The sequence below is a fragment of the Cupressus sempervirens genome, chromosome 8 (genome assembly GCF_028749045.1).
Source record: "Cupressus sempervirens isolate cs-2001-9-10 chromosome 8, ASM2874904v1, whole genome shotgun sequence".
In the NCBI taxonomy this organism is placed as follows: Eukaryota; Viridiplantae; Streptophyta; class Pinopsida; order Cupressales; family Cupressaceae; genus Cupressus; species Cupressus sempervirens.
The window spans coordinates 475,894,062-475,919,814 of NC_143125.1; the positions used below are offsets into that span (position 1 = coordinate 475,894,062).

Genomic DNA, 25,753 nt, shown 5'->3' on the forward strand with positions numbered 1-25,753 from the left:
TAACTATACAATGGCTTAGAATTCATTGTAATCACTTCATGCTTTATTGCATTGGCTTTGTTCAGTTATACTACAGAGAATACGTGCACGTCATCAAGATATTTGATTCCATTCTTCAATACAATCACAGTGATTATATTTTTGAAATGCTTGCTAGTATAAATCAAAATAATTACCACAACAGCTCACCAATTGATGTTTGTCTTTACATCGTCTAAATTTTGTCTGCATAAAATGGAAACTGTAACTGAACAAAATTGTAAGATTTCTGTGAAAATGTGAAAATGCTTCAGGTAAGGAACAATCCAATTTTTTTGTTAAATAGGTTGGAGGATTAAGCGCCAGGTACAATCAGGGAAATCAAATGATATGATGATACAAAATCGAGGGTAAGCTTCCAGAAATTTGTTTCAAACTTTCTTTTAAGTTATTATATTTTCTTGATACAGTATAATTCCCCTTGATCTTATTATATTTTTCCTTTGTCAGTTTAAAAATTTGTGTCTGTATTCGTAGAACCTTTGTGTCATGTCCCTTTGTCTTATTGACAATTTATCTTTTAAAATAAAGAATTGCAAGACAACCACCAAATATTCCACGAGTCTAGTTTAATCAATATAATGTATTAAGTGATGTTGCTATTTACAGTTTCTTCTTATGGTTTTGTAACTTATCACAAAAAGAATATGATATAAGAAGTGTAGTGTTTGGTTGGACATGTGTCGCTACTACAAAGATAAAGTACCCCTCATCCATATTAGAAATATGATAATTTTAATATGGTTGGAGGAGTTTCTCACTTGTTGTAAAAAGTTAAAAACAGTTTTAAACAAGTTTTGCTACAAGAAAAGATTGATGGATCAAGAGAATGCAGACAAGTATTTCAAGTTACGGTGTGCATTTTGTAAAGGTTTTGTTCATTTTGCTGCAAACAACATGTTAGTTTAAATAAGAAATATTATTATTTTTGTCTATAACTTGTAGTTCAATTTTCCTTTCATTGTACTAGCATAAAACTAGTTAGAGACTTTTAAGAAGCTTTTGTAGTTTCCGTTTGATCTACAGGCTGGTAGGATCAAAGTTCTGATACCATTTGTAAAGTCCCCTTTTAGGATATACTTAATTTTTACCCAAAAATAACAATTCCAACAATAAAACTTATTTACAAAGAATATTTTATAAATAAATTACAGAAACACAAGATGTTGAAGAAGATATCTTTAACCAAAAAAGCAATAGTTTGCACATCATTATAGCTTGGAAGAAAAAGTTGCAAGGCATGATTGCTCCCGCTTAATATGGTCACAAGAACTAAAATCTAATTCATCAGCTCGTGATTCTTGAGCTAATATAAATTATTTATACAGGTTAGTTTCCCGCACCAATAGCACAAGTATGATGGTGTTTTTTGATTTACAGCATATCCCTGATCAAAAAATTACTCTTCTCGCCTGGGACGGTTGCGAGCAGGTGAAAGAATACGTTCTTCTTCTTCCATAATGTCATCCAAACTATCTTCTTGTATTCCACGTCTTTTCATCTGCGAGCGCCTTCTCACAATCTGTGTATTCCAGTGTCCACAGAACAAAATAATTATATAGATTTGACACAAGTACTGTGAGTGATATTTGAGCTTTTTGAGTTCGATATACATCATAAGAATAATATTTGCAAACCCAACATATGCCTTGTTCATCAATACACTGCCAAAAATGATAATCAACTATGAAATTGAAATAACAACGATAAATATTCACAGTTCTCCATCAAAGACAATCCAGACAAATGCTGTGCTCAACATATTTTCAAAGTTGTCTAATATTCAAGCAACTTACTGTAATAAACAAATGATGCTGCAGATTTTAATTAAGTTATTTATCCATTTCATTCATTGTTCTCACAAAAGAAGTAGCTCATATGGAAAAGGGCACCAACCACTCAGTGCTCTTATATTTCTACATTAAGGGTTCTTAAATATACATGATTTTCTAAGGCAGTTTCAATTTAATAGATATACATGCTACCAAATTTCTGGAAGACTATCATACACGCTAACCAGAGACCAGATGTCCCAAATATGAGGTCCTCATAGCTTTGTGTGTATGCTTAGCCTTTTCATTAGCTCTATCGAATATTACCCTCTACTCGTAGTCTATAGTAATGTGTGTTGATGGCAATTTTTGGACAATACAAGATCCAAGTGGAGGGCTCTCCAGAGGTTTGGAGTGACTAAAAACAATGCAAATACAGAGTGCGATAGATATCATCACAAGCTATATAGGAACTTCTACTTGAGCATAGTCAAAAGAAAACTGACGCTAGTGCTAAAATAGTCAAGATGGCATTCTGATTCAACCCATCATGGGAAATTTTCATCTTCTCAAACAGAAACTTGAAACCATTCACATTCCTTGCTACCAACTGATCTTCATTCTCCTTATGATCTAGTCTTATGAAATGCTCATAGCACATCAGTTTTTTCTTGTATTATGTTTCTTTGGTCTCAGTTTTAAATGGTCATAAAAGCTTTAATGATAGTGCAAACACATGACTTCCCTCTTAGGCTTGACTGCCATTTTGTTCCAAAACCTTATCCTATCTTTCCATATCATCTCCTAAATTGTCCATTATCTTTGCAACTTCAATTCAATCTCTTGGGTCTTAAAATTCCTCCCACTCAAAATACCTATCTCATTTTAAGAGTTTTATCCATATTTCTTTCATCTTCCTCAATCAATAACTTGTGCCATCAAGTGACCTTGTATTCTTTCTTGTCTTCACGTTTTGACTCACTACCAACAATTCTTTGTGCAGCCTTTCATCCTCTAGTTCTACGAACTCCTCCTTGCACCTTGTATTTCTTTATTTGGCAGAAGCCAGGACTTGTTTCCTTCTCATTCCCTTGACTCTTAAATTTTAGATGATTGATACTTGATTATACAAGAAACTATTACTTTGAATAATCACAAGTAAACGAAGTGCAAATGTTGATTTTTAAAAATATAAAGCACTCATCACTAGACAAGAACATTCACCTAAAAGAAACTATCATCTGATGTTCCCAACTCAAGCCAAGAACCTTAAGAGTACATTAGCTGTCCTTCCCTGGATTACCCAAGAGAAAGAGGACATACAGCATTATTGTAAGTGTTGGAGCCTTTGGCTTGTATTCTATCCTATTCTTGAGTTGTAAAAATGTTTTAATGCAACTAAAGTAAACTTGTGATTTTAGGTTGTGGGCACATCTTTTTAGCAACTTAAGTGACTCAGCCTAAAGAGTTAAGTTGTCCCCTTCTTTAAGATTAATGACCTATAAGACATACTGTAAATGATTTTGTTAAGTCTCTGCCAAAAATGTCAACGAGGCACAAGATTTCAAGAAGCCTATTGGCTTATTTTTACAGATCTTATTTGAAGCATTAGATTTCATTGGTAAATGTTCAAAGGCTGAGTTTAAATCATCCTTTTTGTAGTCATTATATAGCATTCTAGGGTTTCTTTGTAGCTCAGTATAATATTTTTCTTTATTGCTGCTGTAATCTTCAGCTTGAGGTTTGAAACCTTTGAGTGGCCCTGGCTTTAAAGAAACATATTGGCCCCCCCTACTCAAAAGGGGTGTGTCTCAATGCAAGGGCTTTGGTATTTAATGCCCTAGCACAACATTTTCAAAGCTGAATTATTTTTATTGAGTTTGCAGTCCATTTTTGAAGGTGAGCCTCAACCATCATGTCAACATTTGGATAATCTACAGCAAGGTGTTTTCTTATTACTAAGCATTAATGAAGATAGCAAGAAGAAAGACAAGTGGAGCACACCTAGCACTGCTTTTCTAAGAGTTTTAGCAAGGAAAGCTAGGGTTTGAAGAGATTTCTGAGGTATTTGTGTCTAAATCTGCACACTGTTAATCATCTTCAGCTCAGAAGAAAAAATAAAATCAATATAAATCATTTCTGAAATTTCCAAGCAGATTTAGAGTGTTTCTCTGTAACTTTCCTATACTAAAAAGTAAAGACTATGCAAATTTATTTTAATTTGGCAAGAATAATTACAAAAATATACAAAAATAATCTGTGTCTAAAGCTGAGTTTGTTGAAGGATATCTTATTTGCAAACAAACTTCTTTCTACTCTACCCTATTTAGGGATATTACAATGGTATCAGAGCTACAGGAATTGACAGTTTGTTTAGGTTGGTTGTACACATGGAAAGGGTGGTCATAGCTTTGAAAAACAGAAGGGAATGATGTGTAGTCATAACCATCAATGTCCAGTGAAGAGGAAGCCAAACAAATCTTCGCAGAAATACTTAAACAATTGCAAAACATCAATCTTATTTGAGTCAGATGGCTCATAACACAGCAAATGGAAAAAAAATGGTGCATATAGAAAGAGAGGAAAGTAGCAAAGCTGCAGAAAACAATGAATATTCTACTAGCAAACCTTTGGGTTCATCACAATCTAGATCTTTTGTTTCTACCTTTCTATAAGAGGATGAACTTATGCAGGAGGAACCCAAGAATTACAATGAGGATGCAAATTTTTTGGCTAAGAATCAAGCTTTGGGGATAGATTTTAAAGAAGCTATCTCTTTTAAAGATTATTTGAACGACACCATATAGATGGTTTGTGATTGGATTTTCTTCATTAACCATTCCTTTAATGGATTTGACTGACGAGGGTACTTTTTTTGGGCGAAAGAGATCAAAAGATCATGGACCATCTTAAGAAGGTAATGAGTACTTGTCCCATTTTGGCTTTATCGGATTTCTCTAAACCTTTTGTGCTTTAGTGTGATGCATCCAGTATTCGTATTGGGGATGTTATGATGCAAGACAAGCATTCAATTTCTTAGGAGAACCGCAAATTGCATGATGTTGAAAAGAGGTTCTCTACATACTGATACAACAAGAAATTGTTGGTGGTCAAGTGTGCACATTAAAAGTTATTTGAGCGTGGAAAGTTTACAGTGAGACTGATCATAATAGCCTCTAGTATTACATGGAACAAAAGGGATTAAATCAGAGACAACATTGGTGAGTAAGCTTCAAGGATATGACTTCGATCATAGCTGGCTATTGTCCTCAAACATATGGTCAAACAGATTTAAAGGCTACTTGATAAAATCATGATTCAGAGTAGCAAAATGTGTGGAAAAGGTGGTTACATTTGGCAGAATTATGCTACAACACTACATATCATATGAGCACAACTATGACCCCTTACAAATCTTTATATGGTTAGGAATCTTCTACATTTGTAGATTTGGTTTTTCCTGATTCTAAAGCTCAAAAAGTTCTTGAGTCAGCCAAAGAGAATCAAGATATCCTTAAGATGCTTAAGGATAATGTGCAGTCTGCAAATGAACATCAAAAGAAAATGATAATTGCCATAGAGTGAGAGATCTTTTAAGGTGGGAGATACCATATTTTTGAATCGTCAACCTTATAGACAATCCTCATTGAAAGTTAGTAGAGCAGAAAAGATTGAACCAAAGTTTTATGGGGCTTTCAAGGTGATTAAAATAATTGGTGAACAAGCATATGGATTGGAGCTTCCCCCTACAAGTAAAATCCACACCATGTGTCGTACCTCAAAAAGGCTCATGCAACACAAGTGATTCTTTTACAAGTATGCCCCTGTGGGTGAAGAATGTAAGTTGATACTCATTCTGGAAACAATTTTGCAAGGAAGAAAAAGTTGAGGATAAAGTAATTGCTAAATATCTCAGATGCGCTATGGGAAGGAATTTTTGAGGACAAGCATTCTTTGGGTGAGGACCGTGATGTTCCCAACTCAAGCCATGAGGCTTAATAGTGCATTGGTTGTCATCCTTGGATTACCCAAAGGGGAGAGGACGTAGAGGATTATTGGTTTAAGTGTTGGACTCTTTGGCTTGTATTCTATTCTATTCTCAAGTTGTGGGTACTTTTTATGCAATTTAAGTGAACTTGAGTGATTTTAAATTGTAGTCACGTCTTTTTATACAACTTAAGTGACTCCTAACCTAAAGATTTAAGTTATCCTCTTTTTCAATTTTGATGACTTAAGAAACATGTACTTTAAGCGAGATTATTAAGCATGTGCCAAAAAGGTCGTGGAGCATGGATTTCAAGGGTCCTATTGGCTCATCCATAGGGATTTTAATTGGAGCATTGGATTGAGTTGGTAATAGATCAATAAGCGAGGTTAAATCATCCTTCTGGGAGTTATGAAATTAACATTCTAGGGGTATTTTGGAGCTCATGATTAGGCTTCTCCTAGACAAAAGAGTGTGTTTAGGTGGAAGGACTTTGGTCTTTGATGTTCTGACACATCATTCTTAGAGCTGCTATTCTTTCTCAGGTTTAAATGCCATTTTTGAAGCTGAGATTCAAACATGAGGTTCATATTTCGATAATCTACAGCAAGGTATCTTCCTGTTACAGAGTGTCATTGAAGATGGCAACAAAAAGGACAAGTGGAACAAACCTAGCACTAGTTTTATGGAAGTTTTGGCAAGGAGAGCAAGGGATTGAAGACACTGCTAAAGTATTTGTGTCTAAATCTGCATACTATTAATCATCTTCATCTCAAAAAAGAAATAAAATCAATGTAAACCATTTCTGAAATTTCTGGGCAGAATTAGCATGTTTCTCTGTAACTTTTCTATACTAAGAAGTGTTCAGATATTTATTTAGATTAGCAACAAAAACAGATATATAATCTAAGTCTGAATCTGTGTATGTATTTTCTGTTGCATATTTTTGGAAATATTGTTGTTCTACTTATTTCTCTATCCCTATTTGGGATATTATATAACTATCATAATAAGTTTGTAATGAACTCTTAGTAAAATGTATGTAAAGTTAGAAACTTTGATCCTTCTGAAATTAATGTGGAGGAGGAAAATAAGATAGAAGTAAAGAACCTGCTTCCATCAGCTCTATTTCTGTATCGTAAGAAAAAAAGAACCTAATACCATCAGCTATATCACCCTTATCCTGATTCCTAACACTTTCTTGCATGTTTATTTGGTATATTTACAGTAGTTGCCCAGATCTACAGCATTCCAGCAGGCATCAGCTTCTACACCCACAAGGACTCCCAAATATTCATCCCATGCAAGATGCTATCAACTTGGATAATTTTTGGGACTAAACTGTACTTTTGAAATACCTAAAATGTTTCTGGCAAAGTCTCTCACTGAATCTGAATATTTCTATATTTCTTTTGCAGTAAAATATAGTCATTTGGAATATGGCTTGTGAAAGCTAGTGGTTCATTGTTATAATGATGATTTTGGAAAAAAAATCTAGTACTCTTAATGTACAGAATTCTCAATTTTCTACAACGAAACTTCATATACTTCGAAGCACTGCAGAGGGTATTCTGAAACTGTAATAGATAATAAGATATTCCATGCAATATCATGTATGCTCCTCTGTCAAATAACCTGACACCATGTAATTGTAATACTCTACATTCTAGCCTAATCATCCCTTTCAACTTACAAATTATAAATGGATAAGAACTAATGTCATGATTGTTGTAAATGCTTGACTTTGATTGCAGGGAACCAGGGCGAAGCTTTCTTAAGCTATAGAGAATAAGAAAATGATTGCAATAGAAGATAAGACCTTGGTTGAATATATACTTATTGTATATTGATGATCCTCACAAAATGCCAATTTTACAAGTAAATGAAAATTCTACAACATGATTGAACATTGAGAATATAGTCAATCATGTTCTATATAAATAGATCATCAACCTATATAAAATGTCAACGTTTTAACAGAAATCATGTACCCACAGCTGGAGCTTGTAAATAGCTTTAATGTGGCTCGTCATTTCTCTTAAGGAAAACATCATCTAAACAAGTGACAAACATGTGTTCAATTATCAAACAAATAATCCCACATCACAGGGGTCTGTGTGTGTGCATGTGTAGATCCAGCCATCACTTAGTTGGGAATTGGTTATAGTCAGATGAATTGACTGCAAAAGGTACACATTATAAAAGGCAATTCAAACAAGGTCAAATCTAAATGCAACATCAGGCCCCATTAAGATCATTATTCTTTTGGATGATGGAGAAGAAAATAAATCTTTTCAGAGGACATTAAATTGGATAGAAACTTGGGTCCTTTAACAATTGTTTCCAGTTCATGTTCAGAACAGTTTGAAGATATTCAAGATAGCATAGTTGAATCAATGTCCATTGAAGAGCCATAAAGATGCTGTACACTTCTGGTCAAGAGTATTACAAAGTACCATCCTACAATGACCATAGCATCAGATCTTTCCATGTTTCGCCAGCTGCAATCTCAGTTACTTTATCATTTTCTTGCAACACTTCATAGTGTCGTTGGCCACTGAAACCTAGAAATTTTATAACAGAACAACTCTTAGCTCACAGATATCCACAGCTCTAAGTTGCTTGAGTGTTGTCACAATATGCAGTTGCAGATGCCATTATTTCCTTTGAGTTGCTCCTATCTGAAGATCTGATGATATCTACCATGGCAACCAGGGAGATAGTTTAGATTTTCTGTTGTCATTGGTCATCCATATGAGTGTTTTCCTCTATTTCTACCGCTTCTTTCTGAACACTTCCAATATATCCCCTAGAAATTTTATAACAGAACAACTCTTAGCTCACAGATATCCACAGCTCTAAGTTGCTTGAGTGTTGTCACAATATGCAGTTGCAGATGCCATTATTTCCTTTGAGTTGCTCTTATCTGAAGATCTGATGATATCTACCATGGCAACCAGGGAGATAGTTTAGATTTTCTGTTGTCATTGGTCATCCATATGAGTGTTTTCCTCTATTTCTACTGCTTCTTTCTGAACACTTCCAATATATTCTTCTTATCTTTGACTATTTAAGGAATCACACAGATCCTTTCGGGGAGCATTCCCTTGCGTTCCTCGAATTAAATTGCTTTGCAATTAAAACAAAGCTCTTCCAAGATTAAATCAGCAACTGGAGAATGGTTTTATACTATTCCTTTTCACTAGCAATATGAGTAAGATATGTTTAAAAAATTCATTTCTCCCTTTCACTGTTGTTTTACAGTTTGATGGCAGCACTTTGGGGAAACCTATAGTCATCTTTAATTATGCCTTCTACATTTATATGGCAGTCTCAACAGCAGTTGACCTCTGTTAATGATTTTATAGCTGCAAGAGAAATCATCTTACCTGGGATAATCTGTCATCATGTTCAGGCTATGTTCTATTATGGTCACTCTGTCTCTTATCTGTCACCGTGCTCAAAGTGCTTTGAGCTGGCATCATATTTGGTATCAGTTTATTGTGTTCATGCAAGTGCCAACTTGGCACCATTTTTTACATATTATGGCACATCTTTTATGTACCGCTGACTGGGCTTTGTATGTGCATCAATATTCTTAACGGAGGTCGACCATTTGTGTTTAAGTCAACAATCACCCCATGGAGGCTCTTCCTATTACTGTCATTTCATTTCTGAGCAGTGAATTGTTAATGTTTATGTTACTGCTTATTATCTTTGTAACTGTGGCACTTGGAGTATATCATCCATCTTGGCAAATATGGTCGTGTGTGATACCAGGAAGATCATTATTGAGCAGCTTGGTCACTGTCTACATGATTACACTTGAGTTGATGATGTTGTTTATGTGATGTTATTGTTATGACAGAGAGTTGTCTGTCTGATCTACTGATTGTCATTGGGAGCTGCTTGTATGGCTGCTAGGCTTATCAGGAAATGCCTGTGTGCATGCTTATATTTTTGTGATATTCAATCGTATGCATGAAATTATTGTAATTTTTTTGAGTATAGAATACAGATTTTTGGGTTTGGCTGGGTTTTCCCTCTAGCAGGAGGGTTTTCTCAGGATAAGTTTGTGTGTTCTCTACTCTTTTGTGTTGGTTATTTCAGCTCCTTGCATTCTTATATATTCTAGTCCGAAAATTAACATGGTACTAGAGCCAGGTTTAATAAAGGATCCAGAGCCAAAACTCTTAAGCCCTGAGATATTCTATTTATGGAGATGTTCGTTGGCATTCCTTGTGCAAGATAGTATGCATGCAGTGCTATGATCATCATATGTTATTGTTATGACAGAGAGTTGTCTGTCTGATCCACTGATTGTCATTGGGAGCTGCTTGTATGGCTGCTAGGCTTATCAGGAAATGCCTGTGTGCATGCTTATATTTTTGTGATATTCAATCGTACGCATGAAATTATTGTAATTGTTTTGAGTATAGAATAAAGATTTTTGGGTTTGGCTGGGTTTTCCCTCTAGCAGGAGGGTTTTCTCAGGATAAGTTTGTGTGTTCTCTACTCTTTTGTGTTGGTTATTTCAGCTCCTTGCATTCTTATATATTCTAGTCCGAAAATTAACATGGTACTAGAGCCAGGTTTAATAAAGGATCCAGAGCCAAAACTCTTAAGCCCTGAGATATTCTATTTATGGAGATGTTCGTTGGCATTCCTTGTGCAAGATAGTATGCATGCAGTGCTATGATCATCATATGTTATTGTTATGACAGAGAGTTGTCTGTCTGATCCACTGATTGTCATTGGGAGCTGCTTGTATGGCTGCTAGGCTTATCAGGAAATGCCTGTGTGCATGCTTATATTTTTGTGATATTCAATCGTACGCATGAAATTATTGTAATTTTTTTGAGTATAGAATAAAGATTTTTGGGTTTGGCTGGGTTTTCCCTCTAGCAGGAGGGTTTTCTCAGGATAAGTTTGTGTGTTCTCTACTCTTTTGTGTTGGTTATTTCAGCTCCTTGCATTCTTATATATTCTAGTCCGAAAATTAACATGGTACTAGAGCCAGGTTTAATGAAGGATCCAAAGCCAAAACTCTTAAGCCCTGAGATATTCTATTCATGGAGATGTTCGTTGGCATTCCTTGTGCAAGATAGTATGCATGCAGTGCTATGATCATCATATGAATGCCGGTCTGTGATTATTGTTTAATATTGTTAAAAGAGATAGCTGTGCATTGACCAATATCTATGTGCATGCTGAGGTCCTTCTAGAGGAAAATTAGACAACAAAGAGATAAGTATACTATGATTATACTGTCAAATACTGATCATGAATTTTTGTTACAGCACTGCGAATAGTGTATGCTTTTGGCATTAATCTATATATTTCTAATCATGATAGGTTAATTTTATGAATTATTATAAATCTCTCCTGGTTGCAATATGGATCGAGAAGCAATGGGATGATGAGAGATTACATGCAAAGTCATGCAGGCTGTAGAAATGAACATGGAGACGCTGCTAGCAGCCATGGGACTGAATTAGTTATACATAACTTCATCAAAGAGGAAGAAATTATATTCAGAGGGAGCTTGTGTGGTAGAGGGAGAATGCGAAAGTTCCTTGCTTGGTCAATCATTGAAGTCAATCAATTTATTAAGATATTCAAACTGTGAGCTTGCTGCCCCTCTTGAGAGGGAGTCTTGGCTGAGAGGGAGCCTTCGCATCTGGATGATCTTTATGTGCTTGAATGACTTCTCCACCAGAGAAGTTTGAGGTGAAATCCCTTGTTAATGAGTTATCTATGAGAGAAGTTCAAGGTGAATTCCTTTGTTAATGAGTTCTCTGCAAGAGAAGTTTGAGGTGAAATCCCTTGTTCCACTCTCTAGGAGTAGCTATGGTGGATCCACTCTTTGCGAGTAGCCATGGTGGAAGTTGTGTGTGTGACTCCATGACTTCATTTATGCTTTTTCTTATTCACCCTCTAAGAGTAGCTTTAGAGAATATTGTTAAAATTGGATAACAATTTATTGAGAAAACATGAGATGAGATTTTATCATTGACACTATTTGATTGCAGCAATGTGCACTTGTCATAATATGATAAACTAATGATTTCTCTCTTGCTAAGAGGGAATGTTAATGTTTTAAAAGCTGTGAGAGAAATCATCTTATTTGTGATAATCTGTCATCATGGTTGGGCTATGTTCTACTATGGTCACTATGTCTATTATCTTTCACCATGCTCAAAGTTGTTGCATCCCAATTTTTGCTTGAATTTTAAACTACTCATATAGCCATTGTGCTTTTCATGTGAAGTCAGTTGACAGTTAGAATTGGTTATGAATCATGTGAGATAGTAAGATGGTTAGATCGTTAGGATTTCATGCGAAGATGACATGTTAGTTATCAATTAAGATATTGTTATATTGTAATTTTGAAATATTAGAAAGTTGGTTATTCTTTCATGAGAAGTGAAATGGTAGTTAGCCGTTATGATTTATGATTAAAAGCTTGTTAAAATAATTATGAATATTTTGAAGAATATGATATTATTGTGGAGGATTTCTTCTTGCAGGAGCACATCAAAGGGGGGAAGCATTACCAAGAAAGGAGTTAGGCAAGGGACACCACTTCATCTAGGAATCGCAAGGTATGAAACCTAACCACCAAGGCTAGGGGGTAAAATGGCTAGGCAAGCAAGAGTATGTTAAGGACTACCATGAGCTACCCGGTCAATAATTGTGCACAAATAAGAAAACACTAAGCATTTAATTAACATTGTAATACCTTTTGTCATGTGATGATCTCAGAACATCAAGTAAAGGATTGCTATGCTTCGTACATTAGTGTTACATCATTTACCTATACTTGTATATATATATATGTATATGTATGTATATATGTGTGTGTGTATGCATGTATGTATGAATGCGTGGATTAGACGTTTGTATCAGTCCACATTATATATGACATGTACAATAAATACGTAGTTAAAACACCATGTATGCATATATATGTGTGTGCATACATACACAAATATAGATAGGTGGCGGATGACACTAATGTACTAAGTGATATTTCTTAGCAATAATTTATTTTCTCCTTGAGTGGCCACAATTCTATATTGCTCTCATCAGCCTTTAATTACTTTATTATTTTTTGGGGTCATCCATACAATCAATTTTACTATTACTACATGAATTGATGACCAAAGAATCTTGTAACTCATGCCACCTTGTATCTTGCTCATAACTAAGCTACGTTTTACATGATGGCTCATGATTGTTTATATCTTTCATTTTTGCAATTGTAGACATTATTATTGCCTTATTCTCGAACTTTGTTCTACTCTCAATATTCTTTTGCAATTAATTCATCATTCTCAATATAGCTTCCTTTTAAAAGATTCTTACACCAATACGTAGCCATTCATTGCAATTCGAGGCCTTTTGGAGAAGGCTTTCCACACACGCGGTTGAAGCTACACATATTTTGCAATTTGACCAATACCAGATCATGTTGTTAACTTTTGCATATGTATCTATTTATATACTGCACATAGATCACAATGCTTGACTGAAGCAATGAAGATTTTCCTATTCTTTTTATTGATTGAAAATGAATCAATGATCTTTTTTTAATAAATGACAAAACCAAGCTGAAATGCATTTCTATTTGTGAAAGCAATAGTGAAATATAAGTCAACACAAAGCAAACTTATACAGGAACATCATACCATATGTTCCTGCGATGACGAAGTGAAATCACTTGTTCCATCCTCTAGGAGTAGTTATGGTGGATCCACCCTCTGCGAGTAGCCATGGTGGAAGTTGTGTGCGACTCCATGAATTTATTTTGTTTTTTTTATTCACCCTCTAAGAGTAGCTATAGTGAATATTGTTAAAATTAGATAACAATTTTATTGAGGAAATATGTGATGAGATTTTGTTATTGACACTATTTGATTGCAGTAATGTGCACTTGTCATAAGATGATAAACTAATGATTTCTCTCTTGCTAAGAGGGAATGTTAATGTTTTAAAAGCTGCAAGAGAAATCATCTTATCAGTGATAATCTGTCATGGTTGGGCTATGTTCTACTATGGTCACTCTATCTGTTATCTTTCACCATGCTCAAAGTTGTTAAATCCCAATTTTTGCTTGATTTTTAAACTACTCATATAGCCATTGTGCTTTTCATGTGCAGTCAGTTGACATTTAGAATTGGTTATGAATCATGTGAAATAGTAAGACGGTTAGATCGTTAGGGTTTCATGTGAAGATGACATGTTAGTTATCAGTTAAGATATTGTTATATTGTTATTTTGAAATATTGGAAAGTTGATTATTCTTTCATGAGAAGTGAAATGGTAGTTAGCCATTATGATTTATGATTAAAAGCTTTATAAAATAATTATGAATATTTTGAAGAATATCATATTATTGTGGAGGATTTCTTCATGCAGAAGCACATCGAAGGGGGGAAGCATTACCAAGAAAGGAGTTAGGCAAGGGACACCACTTGATCTAGGAATCTTGAGCTATGAAAACTAACCACCAAGGCTAAGGAGTAAAACGGCTAGGCAAGCAAGAGTATGTTAAGAACTACCATGAGCTACCCAATCAATAATTGTGCACAAATAAGAAAACACTAAGCATTTAATTAAATTGTAATACCTTTTGTCATGTGATGATCTTAGAACTTCTCATAAAGGATTGCCATGCTTAGTACATTAGTGTTACATCATTTACCTATACTTATGTGTGTGTGTGTGTATACACACATGTATGTATGAATGTGTGGATTAGACATCTATATGCGTCCACATTATATATGAGGTGTACAATAAATACATAGTTAAAATACCATGTATGCATACATATGTGTATACATACGTACACAAGTATAGATTTCTCCTTGAGTGGCCACAATTCTATATTGCTCTCATCGGCCTTTAATTACTTTATTATTTTTGGGATGGCAATATAATCAATTTTACTATTACTACATGAGCTGATGGCCGAAGAATATTGTAACTCATGCCACCTTGTATCTTGCTCATAACTAAGCTACATTTCACTGGATGCCTCTTTATTTTTTATATCAATGTACAGGACTCGAACTTGCCTCTGACTCAGAAAGTGAAAATCCGACTCGGTGACCAAACTCAGCAAGGACTTAGAAATTTGAAAAACCCATGAAATTCAAAGAGTTTTAAGGATTTTAAGATTTTTTCATGCATCTTTTAATTAATTAACATCAAAACACAATAATTAAGATATATAGAAGCTACTTAATACACACAATATAAAGTAATAAACATAGTGCCACTACAGTATCAAATGTCTACAATATTCATGGATTATAAAATCTATGGTATCAAAAGTTTAAAACATATATCAAATAACAACTACAGTGTAGAACAGTAGAAGACTAAGGCTCATAGTAGCCTATGTCCTCCTACGAGTATGTCTAAGATAAGTCATGGAAAATTGCAGAGCCGTTCTCTCTCCCTCTATCTGCGGTTGAACCTCATCCTCATCCTCATCCTCACCCTCACCCACATAATCTTCATCATCAGACTCAGATCCATCACTCCTAGCCTTAGGGTCCTACACTCTGTCTCCTTGCGCTCTAGCCTCCTCAATTGCCATCGCTACCACCTCAGCTTCCCAATTCACATGATCAACTCACTCCACGTCTTCATCACTAAAGACAAGATCAACAATCTCTGTGTTCCACTGTGCATGTGGATCAACATTCTCTAATACAATCGGTGCCCAAGATTTGTCTATGGCGAAGGCGAAGGTTGTAGTGAACAAAAACAAGATCATTCAATTTGTGCACTGCCAACCTATTGCGCTTCTTTGAGTGTATATGCTCGAATAGACTCCAATTATGTTCCCATCCTGATGCATTAGATGGCTAGCTCAAGATGCGAATTGCAATCTTTTATAAATTTGACACCTTAGTGCCAAACATCTCCCACCATGCATCTGAAACAAGAAAATTTTAAATCAATTCAATACTTTGACTTTATCAAATTAAAATGGTAATAGAAATAGAAATTAAGATGTAGAATCATAGATTTTAATTTTTTACTAGGCATCAATTCAATCCTATTTTTTTTGCACAACTCCCATGCAAATAAGTCCCCTTGAGCTTTCTTAAACAACTCAATCTCACGGACTACAATTGTTCCAATTTTTGAATTAGGTGACATTATCTCTACAACATCATAGAGGCCACTCCACACCTCATCATTAGCCTTGAAATATGAGTTGAATTGGTATGCTAGATTAAGAAAGTAGGCCGCTGCATATATAGGCCTTTGTAGTAGATTGTGCCAACGTCTATCAATGACATCTCATATAGGCCCATACCTATCTCGATTCCTTGCAAAAAAGAGTGAATTGCCTCCTTCACCCTATCCATGCCCTCATAAATGTAGCACATTGAGGGCTTCTCTCCATTAGCAATTCGTAGGAGAACAACAAGTAGTTTTATGAACTACATTCATTATGAAAGTTCAAAGAGAAACAATCAGCTTTAAGTTTTTCTTTAAAAAATGAACAATAATTTATAACATAGTTTCATAAACAAAAAAGTTGAAAGGAGGACAAAAAGGAAAATTTCTTTCACAATCTTAGGGATCGGTGTCCAAAAGGAAGCCTCGTCATAAATGCAATCAGCTATACAGTTCTTGCAGTGGTCTTTCCATATGATGATGCAATCCACTTCTCACTTACAAACATGTGTCTCAAACCTCCCTTTGAATCAAGCAAGGATTGCAATGTGAGAAAATTGCTTGAAAATCTAGTGACCCCTGGACAAGACAACTTCTTTTGTTTTGTGTATTTTCTTTTTGAATGAGGTTGAGGACCCATGTATTGAATTTGCATACACTCCTTCCTTGCTCTATAATTTTTTTTTATCCAAAGGAGTTTATCAAGATCCTCTAACATGAGGTCAATGCAGTAAGCAACACAAGGGGTCCAAAATAAGTGAGGGTGTCTCTCCATAAGAAGCTTTCCTGCAACAACATAATTTTCTGCATTATCCATAACTATCTGCACCACATTTTTCTCACCCAAGTCCTTTATCACTTCATCCATTACCTCACAAAGATATTCAGCATTCTTTTTTTCTCAGAAGCATCGATTGATTTTTAAAAAAATGTCACACCTGAAGAAAAGGAAACAATTTAGTATAATGATCAATGATCAATCATAAATTCATAATTTATAAACTTAATCGCTTAATCAAGATTTTGAATTTTGAAGTACAAGTTCAACTTTTAGATTTTTAATGTCTACAATTACCTGATGAGGAGACAAGATAGTTGAATAGTGTTCTACTCCTATCAGTTTAACCATTAGTCATGATGGTGCAACCCTTCATCCTCCACACCTCACGCTGCTCTTTGATTGCACCTTCTACATCAGCCACCCTTTGGGTCAAAATAGGGCCTCCTAGCTTGTCAGCATTAGGGACATTAAACCCCGAACCACAAACAGTAATAGCATCGATTGCAATTTGCCAATAAAGGGACCGAAAACAAATTAAATAAAATTTAAAGTTAAACAAATTAGTATATTATATTATTACTATTAAATTTGAAAACAAATTAAAATAAACAAAATAAGCATATTATTGTCTCTTGAAACTTGAAAGCAAAAGAAGTAAGACATAAATTAAAATTTTAATAAATAAATACCTTGCTGCATTGAATGAAATGTTGTTGTAGATGAAGAAGTCTCCAAGTGCAAATTTTGCATTATCATGCTTCTCCTTGTTCCAACCCATGCTCTCAAGTGATGGTTGTGCACCTGGAGCCATGTGTGGAAGAAAGATGTAATCAAGTGTCGATCTTTGCTTACGAATGCGAGGCCCAATGGTCACACTCGTAGAAGCAGTAGCAGTAGTAGGTGGAGCAGGGGATAATGGAGAGCAAAAACTAGAAGATCCTTGTTGAGCTAATTGTGTCATTTCTTCTTGTTCCTTCTTTTTCAATTCTTTTTTGTCTATTTTTTCCTCTAGAAGAGCTTGCATGTCTTGCATAACATCCTGGGTACTTTACATTTTTTAGCATCATGCCTAGGTATATGTGCTAGGTGATACTTCAATCTATTTATGCCTCCCCCATTATATATTACACCGCAAAGCCAACATGTTACAACTCCCCTTTTGTGGCCCGAGATGGCATGTTTCCAAGCCCTATTCCTTGCTATTGCAGTTGGGTCTACATCAGGGTTACATGCAGCCCTAGTTCCACTTCCACAAGGCTCACCCTGAGGCATGATGTCAATATGGGTGTTGCTACAATATGAATATATTATAAATAGAAAAAAGTTAGCATCAAATCAGATTTTTAAACTTTAGGGCCTTCTAGTTCTTACTTATCAAGTTTGTCATAGAGATAAATTAGAATAAATATAAATAGTAGAGACTAAATCAAATGTAAACAAAATGGAAAGTAAAAAATATGAATGTAAAACAATTTACAAAACAGCACAAAGAAATGCAACTTGTTGCCTACCTCCTCAAATTTGCACAAACAATGAAAATGCAAGTTTGTAGAAGCCTTCTCTTAATGCTTCCTTAAGCTCCTCTCAATGCTTAAGTGCAAGTTACAAAGTTGCACAAACCATCAACAATCGATATGGGAGAGCCAACCAATTTGTTAATTTCTCTCTGAAAACCCCAATACTATTCTCTAACTCTTTCCTCTCTATCACAAGCATTAGCAAAGGGTGGAATGACCTTTTTAGGTCAAATGGATGTTATATATAACAAAAAGAAGTCAACCTTTTTTTTTATATTGTTTTTTGCTCTTTTTTGTTGCACCCGCTAGCCAGAGTTCTGAGCTTGGGACTCGACAAGTCCATGTGGACTGTGGTGGGGCCCAAAATTTTGGGCATCCATTTGAAATGCATTTGCTAATCTTTATATCTTATATATTTCTCTCATAATTTTATCATTACTAAATATAGCATATGTTCCCTATACTCCTTAGTCAGATGGTTCGTACTAGGTTTTTACGATCTCATAATCAATACTATTTTTGGACAGATTAGTGGATCAATTTGCTCTTAATACTTATTGGGTGTTTTTGTCCTCCAAATAATCATGTTTGGAAATTCATTATAAGTATTCATTTTAGAAAGCAACAGAAGTAGCTTAATTAACCTATTAAGAAGAAAATAATGTTGTACTAAAATGGAACATGATGCATCCATTATACAGGAGAGGAATGTAGTTATTTCTAAAGTGCTTGATTATATTTGTCCAAAACAAGAATATACAAGGAGGTTGCTCATTAATTGGGTTTTAGATGATCAGCAGAGGCTTACATACATTGTTCTACAATCTGGAAGAGTAAGCACTAGTTTAACACAATCATGAAGGAGGAATATCCACTTCACATATTTAGGATTGTTACATTGAGAATTCTTGTACCCATGTAGTAAAGTTGTTAGTGCCTTGCAAGCAAATTTCTCCAAACCTCTGTGCATAGTTTTGTATAAATGATCATTGTGAAGGGGCACAATTGCCAAGGAAATGAATTACAACTTTGTCAAGCCTATCAGTGATCTTCAATATATGTGAAATACTGTTGCAAACAAAGAAGTATTGAAAAGCTTTGATCCTTGACGTCATTTCTGAGTACAAACAACAACAATCAAGCCTCCATTTTTATAGAGTGACGGCTTCAAAGGTTTATGCTTGGAATAGCAGTGTACAGGAGAGACTTAACCCATGCATCCGGAAACTTATCAAGGGTTACTGTGAATGTTTGCAGAATTAAACATGTTTTTATTTGTGAACGTTTGTAGGATTAGGGGTTACTATGAACGAAAATAGTTCTAAGAAATATATTCATATATAAATCGTTTTAACTCTATGTTGTTGTGGCAGGAAGAGCCATCACGAGTATTGACATGTTTACGAGATTCAAAAATTTGATCATGGTTTTAGCGGAGGGGTCTTCATGCTCGGATTGCCCTATGTTTTAACACTAGAAATCATATGAGAGTCAACATGCACAGGATATCTTCAACACCAAAGAAAGAATTTGAAACCGATTCATACAGAGCAGAAACATCACGTGAAGAAATACCATTACTGGAAATAAGACTGGAAGAGGAGTATGAACCTGCAACAAGCATAAACATATTCTTGGCAAAATCTAAATAATGTTAGAGGAATATGATGGACCGCAGTTCCAAAGTCTTATCTGCCCGTAGATTTCTTCAGTTCCTTAAACCTTTGTAGTTTCACGAGATTTGTATGAAGAAATCGCAAGTAATATCATGTGGAAGGCATGGGTATATATGTGTGAGGCCGCCAGTTATATTATAACACAACCAAGCTATGTTTGAACTATATTAAAAGTTTAATATTGGTTAGTTTTGTTTGTGAAAGGTTGCAATGTTTGATAATGCAATTGACATCCTTTAGTTTTCTATAAATATATGATATGAAAAATCAAACAACTACCATATATTCATTCAAAAATTTCTCTGCTTTCCTAAGGCATACAAGTTATTACAATTCCTTTGCTAGAAGAGATCGAATTTGAACTAAGCTCCTGGATGTTGAAATATTGAGCATACGTTGCGATATTCTATGAGAAATAATTGTGTTGAGTGGAGCATCTCTATTTTGACTATGTCCTCAAACACGAATTTCTCCACAGTATAATTAGTAAGAATTTTATTTGCTTTAGAGTACAAATATTATATAGTTTGTCCTTTATGATTTATTTGTTTTCTATTAATAATTTATTATTGGAATAAGTGGATTAAACTAATTGTTGCTGTGATAAATACAAATATTGTGGAATATTATAATTGTTTCTTTATTTGTATCTATTTTGTCCTTTTAAAGGTTAAAACATTATAGACTGGTTTTAATATGCATGAAACGAAATAATTTGACGCATCCCAATAATTGAATTGTTCATAGATTTAATATCATAATATCCTAAAGTTGTATGTGAAAACTTATAATAAACTCTCTCGCCCATTTGAATTTCAGGACTAATCTTTGAATTGCTCATTTTTCTCTATCTATTTGCTAGCAATATTTTGATCTTTTCATGTTAAAGGTTTAATATCTATTTGTTTTAGTAATTCATTTTTAATCATATTTCAGCACTCACAACTCTATTAAAGTAATCAAATTTTGAAGACTAATACTCACCATTCACAATCTAGAAGTTTTCCTTAGAATCTTGCCATTTAAGGAGATTGTCTTTGCATTATATCTATTTTCTATAAAACGTCTTGGATACAAATTTTGTTGTCCAGGATCAAGTGTAGAGGCCTTGGTTTTGCGAAGCCAAAAGCGCAGAGGATTTAAATCAAATTGATTAATCCTGTCAAGTTGGCCACAACCGATTAGATATCCCAACGTCGAGCAGGCAAGGCTTGTAGGATTCTAATCAATGGTTTTGATAACCAACAGACTCTGTCGAGTCCGAGTCCAGACTCAGAAAGGCTCACTTTGCCTCAAACTCGCAGAGTCCCGTGACTATGATTTATATCACTCTCATCTTTGCAAATCAGAGACATTATTATTGCCTTATTCCCGAACTCTGTTCTACTCTTGATATTCTTCTACAATTAATTCATCATTCTCGGCATGGCTTCCTTTTAAAAGATTCTTACACCAATGTGTAGCCATTCATTGCAATTCAAACCCTTTTGGAGAAGGCCTTCCGCACACGTAGTCGAAGCTACACATATTTTGCAAATCCGGCCAATACTAGGTCATGCTACTAACTTTTTCATATGTATCTATTTAGATTCTACATATAGATTGCAATGCTTGGCTAAACAATAAAGATTTTCCTATTCTTTTATTGATTGAAAATGAATTAATGATCTTTTTTAATAAACGACAAAGCCAAGCCAAAATGCATGATTTCTATTTATGAATGCAATACTGAAATATAAGTCAGTACAGAGCAGACTTATATAGGGAACATCATGCCATATGTTCCTGCGATGAGCATTTTGTATCATAGTTGGCACAAATAGATTAATCTGTGATTTTCCAATACTCGCCAAGTTAACCAGTCGGGCGAGTTTTTGGTGAAACAAATCACGGTTTGAAAAACTCGGCGCCTAGGATAAAATCACCAATTACTTGCAAGGTTTTCAGTGAGTTTTAATCAAAAACTCACAAGTTTTTAATTTAAAAACTTGTCCATGCACACAGGCCAGAGATATAGGCCAAAAAATAGATTTTTTCTTCATCAATTTGCATTTGTATGTTTTAGAGGCTTGAGGATTGGAAACAAGGGTTCCAAGGCATTCTTAAGTGATTGCAAGTTATTGAAGGTGGATTTGAGTGGATTTGAAGAGGATTCCAACTAGTTTTCGAAGACAAATCTCTTTCCCAAGTAGGCCTTTAAAAAATGTTATATTGTTTTCTTGTTGCATATAAATGAATTCAAATCATTTGAAAGCATTTCAACTCTATGTTTGACAATAAAATTGAAGAATATGTATGATTTTTTAAAAACAAACCCTAGCAGTTTGCTTAGTTAATGTTTAACTTTGAGTGACGTCTAACAACAATCAAACTTATTTGCCTAGTTTCTATTTCTAAGTTCTAACTTTGTTTATTCATTTTTCTATAAATTTATGTATAGGGAAGTGATTAAGTATTAACAATGCATAACAAGTTCACAGGAAGAGTGGCCACAAACACCATGTCCATCTGGATATATAGGCACTCGGCGTAGAAATGCAAGAGATAATTCATGGCGGTATGCCTATGAAGCTCCAAATGATGTTGGGAAGGTTATATGCGTTCCAAGTGAAAAATTTATTTCTAGAGGGATAAATTGCTTCAAATACAAATTGTTCTCTACCACAAGCCAAATAACTAGGACACTTTTTATTAAAAAAATTCTCTATTCGTAAACGCATAAACAATAGCAATAACAATTTTGTATCTATCAGTTAACCATATTAAACATTCATTAGAAATTTAAACATGAAAGCACACAAACACTAGCACCGAGAACACCAATATTTGCGTGGAAACCCTAAGTGGGGAAAACCCATGGAGAAGCTAATTTTCATGAAATAAACACTTGTTAAGGTGACACCATTAAGGTGATTTTTACAAAGGCTCACTACATATTGGCTTACTTTCAGTTGGCACACTGCTTATCAAGCAACTACCCTTATACAATAGAGATATCAAAATTGGATATTAAAAAACATGAACTAATAAAATTGCATCAGAATATGCGTGAAGAGTTCAATAATTAGGCTTTGTTATCAGAACCACCAGTAGATCTGTATGATGAATTCTTCTTCATATGCAACTTGTTAATCCACTGCTATTAGTATGTAAGCCCCTTCTAAATCTTCAAATAGATGCCTCAAATATTTCTTCTCACATACATCATTGCCACAAATTCGAACTACGAATCACACCTATGAGCCCTGCCCCCTCAGATACAAAAGATCATCTTTTATTTATATAGGTATCCACTCATGTCAACTCACACCAAATGTGTGTGATAGCCCCAAGGCAAAAGATATTACATTCACATTTAATGTGTAACATCAATCCTAAATCTAGACACACTTAAGAATACTTATCCACATGCTACAACACAAGACACAGATAGGTCAAGCGTAAGATATTACAGTTACCAAGGACATCTAAACACTACAACTAAGTCCAAAACATGAGCTATAAAATAATTGAAACCACCAATAGATAAATCTTGATAAGACCTATCTACAATGCGATATAGCTGATAAACCAAAGACATCTAATGAATTGCACCATTGTCCAGATATCTGAAATATCTAGAAGAACATCCATAGCAATCACCAAGGATTGATAGAATATTCAATGTAATAAAAGCCACCAAAAGCATACAAGTGTACCAAAACAAATACGTCATGTGGTAGAATAATGTACAGTTGCCATGGATACCAGGAACATCAAAAATGTTCATAATAGCCCTGTCATGTACATAACCAAAACTCTTGTTGCATAACCAACAACCAACAAGCATATATCCAAAATTGCAAATAACCAACCGATACCACTTGAGTGTTGGTATGAAGGTTTTTGACATCAATGACAATCAATGTTGACAACAACTCGATAAGTCTAACAATCTCCCCCTTTTGCATTGATGGGAAAACACCAAAGCATAAAAAAAACAAAAAGATCTCTAGAACCCATAACTGAAAATTCCAATCACCAAGAACTCAAAAACTCCCCCCGAGTAGATGCAACATATTTCATTTTTTTGTTTTCTCTTTCTTCTCCTCTCTTTTTGCTGCAATGGCAAAGGGCCAAAAACTAAAAACAAAGTCAAAGAAATATTATAGATTTAACTGAAAATAATTTCTTGTACCTCTCCTTCAAAATCAGAAGCTCCTTCTTCCACTCAACAATGGCTGCCTCGATTAGAGAACACAAACTGTCACACTCCACCAATTTGTCAAAAGATATTGTCTAGTCTAAAGATTGAAACCGTTACTAATCATCCTCTGCATCGATTAGGATGCCAAAAATAAACTCCAACAAAACCTCAATCATGTCTTTCACTAGCCAAAATGTCTAAATTAGATCTCCTCTGTCTCTGTTACAACAATAGCTCTGCCTAAAGTTCATTGATTCTAATTCTCTACTTCACATCTCTTTCTCTAAAAATATCAGATGTTTTCCCAATTTGATTTAGCTTTGTTTCGATTACTTCACTCTGACCTCTAAAATTATCAATAGCTACAGGCCATCGAAGACAATATCGGTTAATGCTAGTGATATCCTTTATTCATTCCCTTGTTTTACCAATAATCTAAGGGAGTCTTTACTTCGCATTATCACATTTATTCTCTATCTTATTTGCAATTTTCCAATAATCAACACTTTACGACAACAAATTGTTCTCTATCACATTAACCAGATTATCAACATACCAGATATACCAGACACCATGGTCCTTTTATTGATCAAATGATCAGTCAACAATTTCAACACCAAAGACTTGTTCACCAAGAAAAATCAATCAACAAACCACCAAACTCAATCACATTCTCTATCATGTAACAAATTTTTGACTATACTAGAATCGAAACGCTCAAAAATTGTTGGAGAAAGAAAAGTTTTCTCCTTATCCCTTTAATCTTCTGAAATTTTCATCTCTTCTTCAACTTCTTCCTCTATCTTCTTAATAATGACTACTTTTCCTTCCTCAGTGGTCTTCCTCTTACATGGTTCAGGAGATGAGCCACTGAAATCTTCTTTCGTATTTTTTTGTCTCGAGGAGGGACCTTCTTCACCATGACTTTCTGGTAAGGCACCAACAACATGCAAACCAAATCCAATATTTTCCTATATAGACAAGAAATATACCTGACATGCATCTTACTTATTCTCCAATACATTCAAGTTTCTAAAAATCTTCTTACCAATAGGAATACCGAATATCCACTCATCATTTTCTTTTCCACACAAAGACCTCATGATACTAAGCACATAACCAAGGACCCAAAACTACAACCATATCAACTCTCAACTAACATCTTTACATTCAATAGAAAGTTATCCAACAACATCTTACACAAATCCATTTGTACATTATCCTTCACAATCTTGTCTAACATTTAAATAGCTATAGCATGAGTTGAAGCATCACAATTTCAAGACTATATCTTATTAGAAATGTTGTAAAAGACACAAGTTACAATCAGATCCTTGAGAGTGTTGTTCAGAAAAGCACACTGATCCTTTGTCAATCACTATTAGTGCTTCTACTTCCTGATAGCTAATTGACTTCTTCCCAAATTATTCGCTGACACTGCATAGACCAATAATTTCCTCAATTACTTCCTTCGACATGATATAGGGTTTTTCTAACACCTAGGTTTCACCATGAAACTGACTCAGCACAAACAAAATGAACTCAATGTCATCACACCACAAAAATTCTCCCCAGATATCAAGTCCAATATTTT

General features: G+C 34.6%; 1 protein-coding gene across 2 annotated transcripts in view; it reads right to left on the reverse strand.

The window, feature by feature from the left end:
* Positions 1–1,158: 1,158 nt before the first annotated feature.
* Positions 1,159–25,753, reverse strand: part of HCF153 (high chlorophyll fluorescence 153) — a 60,353-nt gene continuing 35,758 nt past the window's right edge. For both annotated transcript variants that reach the window (XM_089798138.1, XM_089798137.1), the window contains one exon: positions 1,159–1,561. In XM_089798138.1, the coding sequence (XP_089654264.1) occupies positions 1,439–1,561 (123 nt within the window). In that variant the 3' untranslated portion in view covers positions 1,159–1,438. The remainder of the gene's footprint in view (positions 1,562–25,753) is intronic.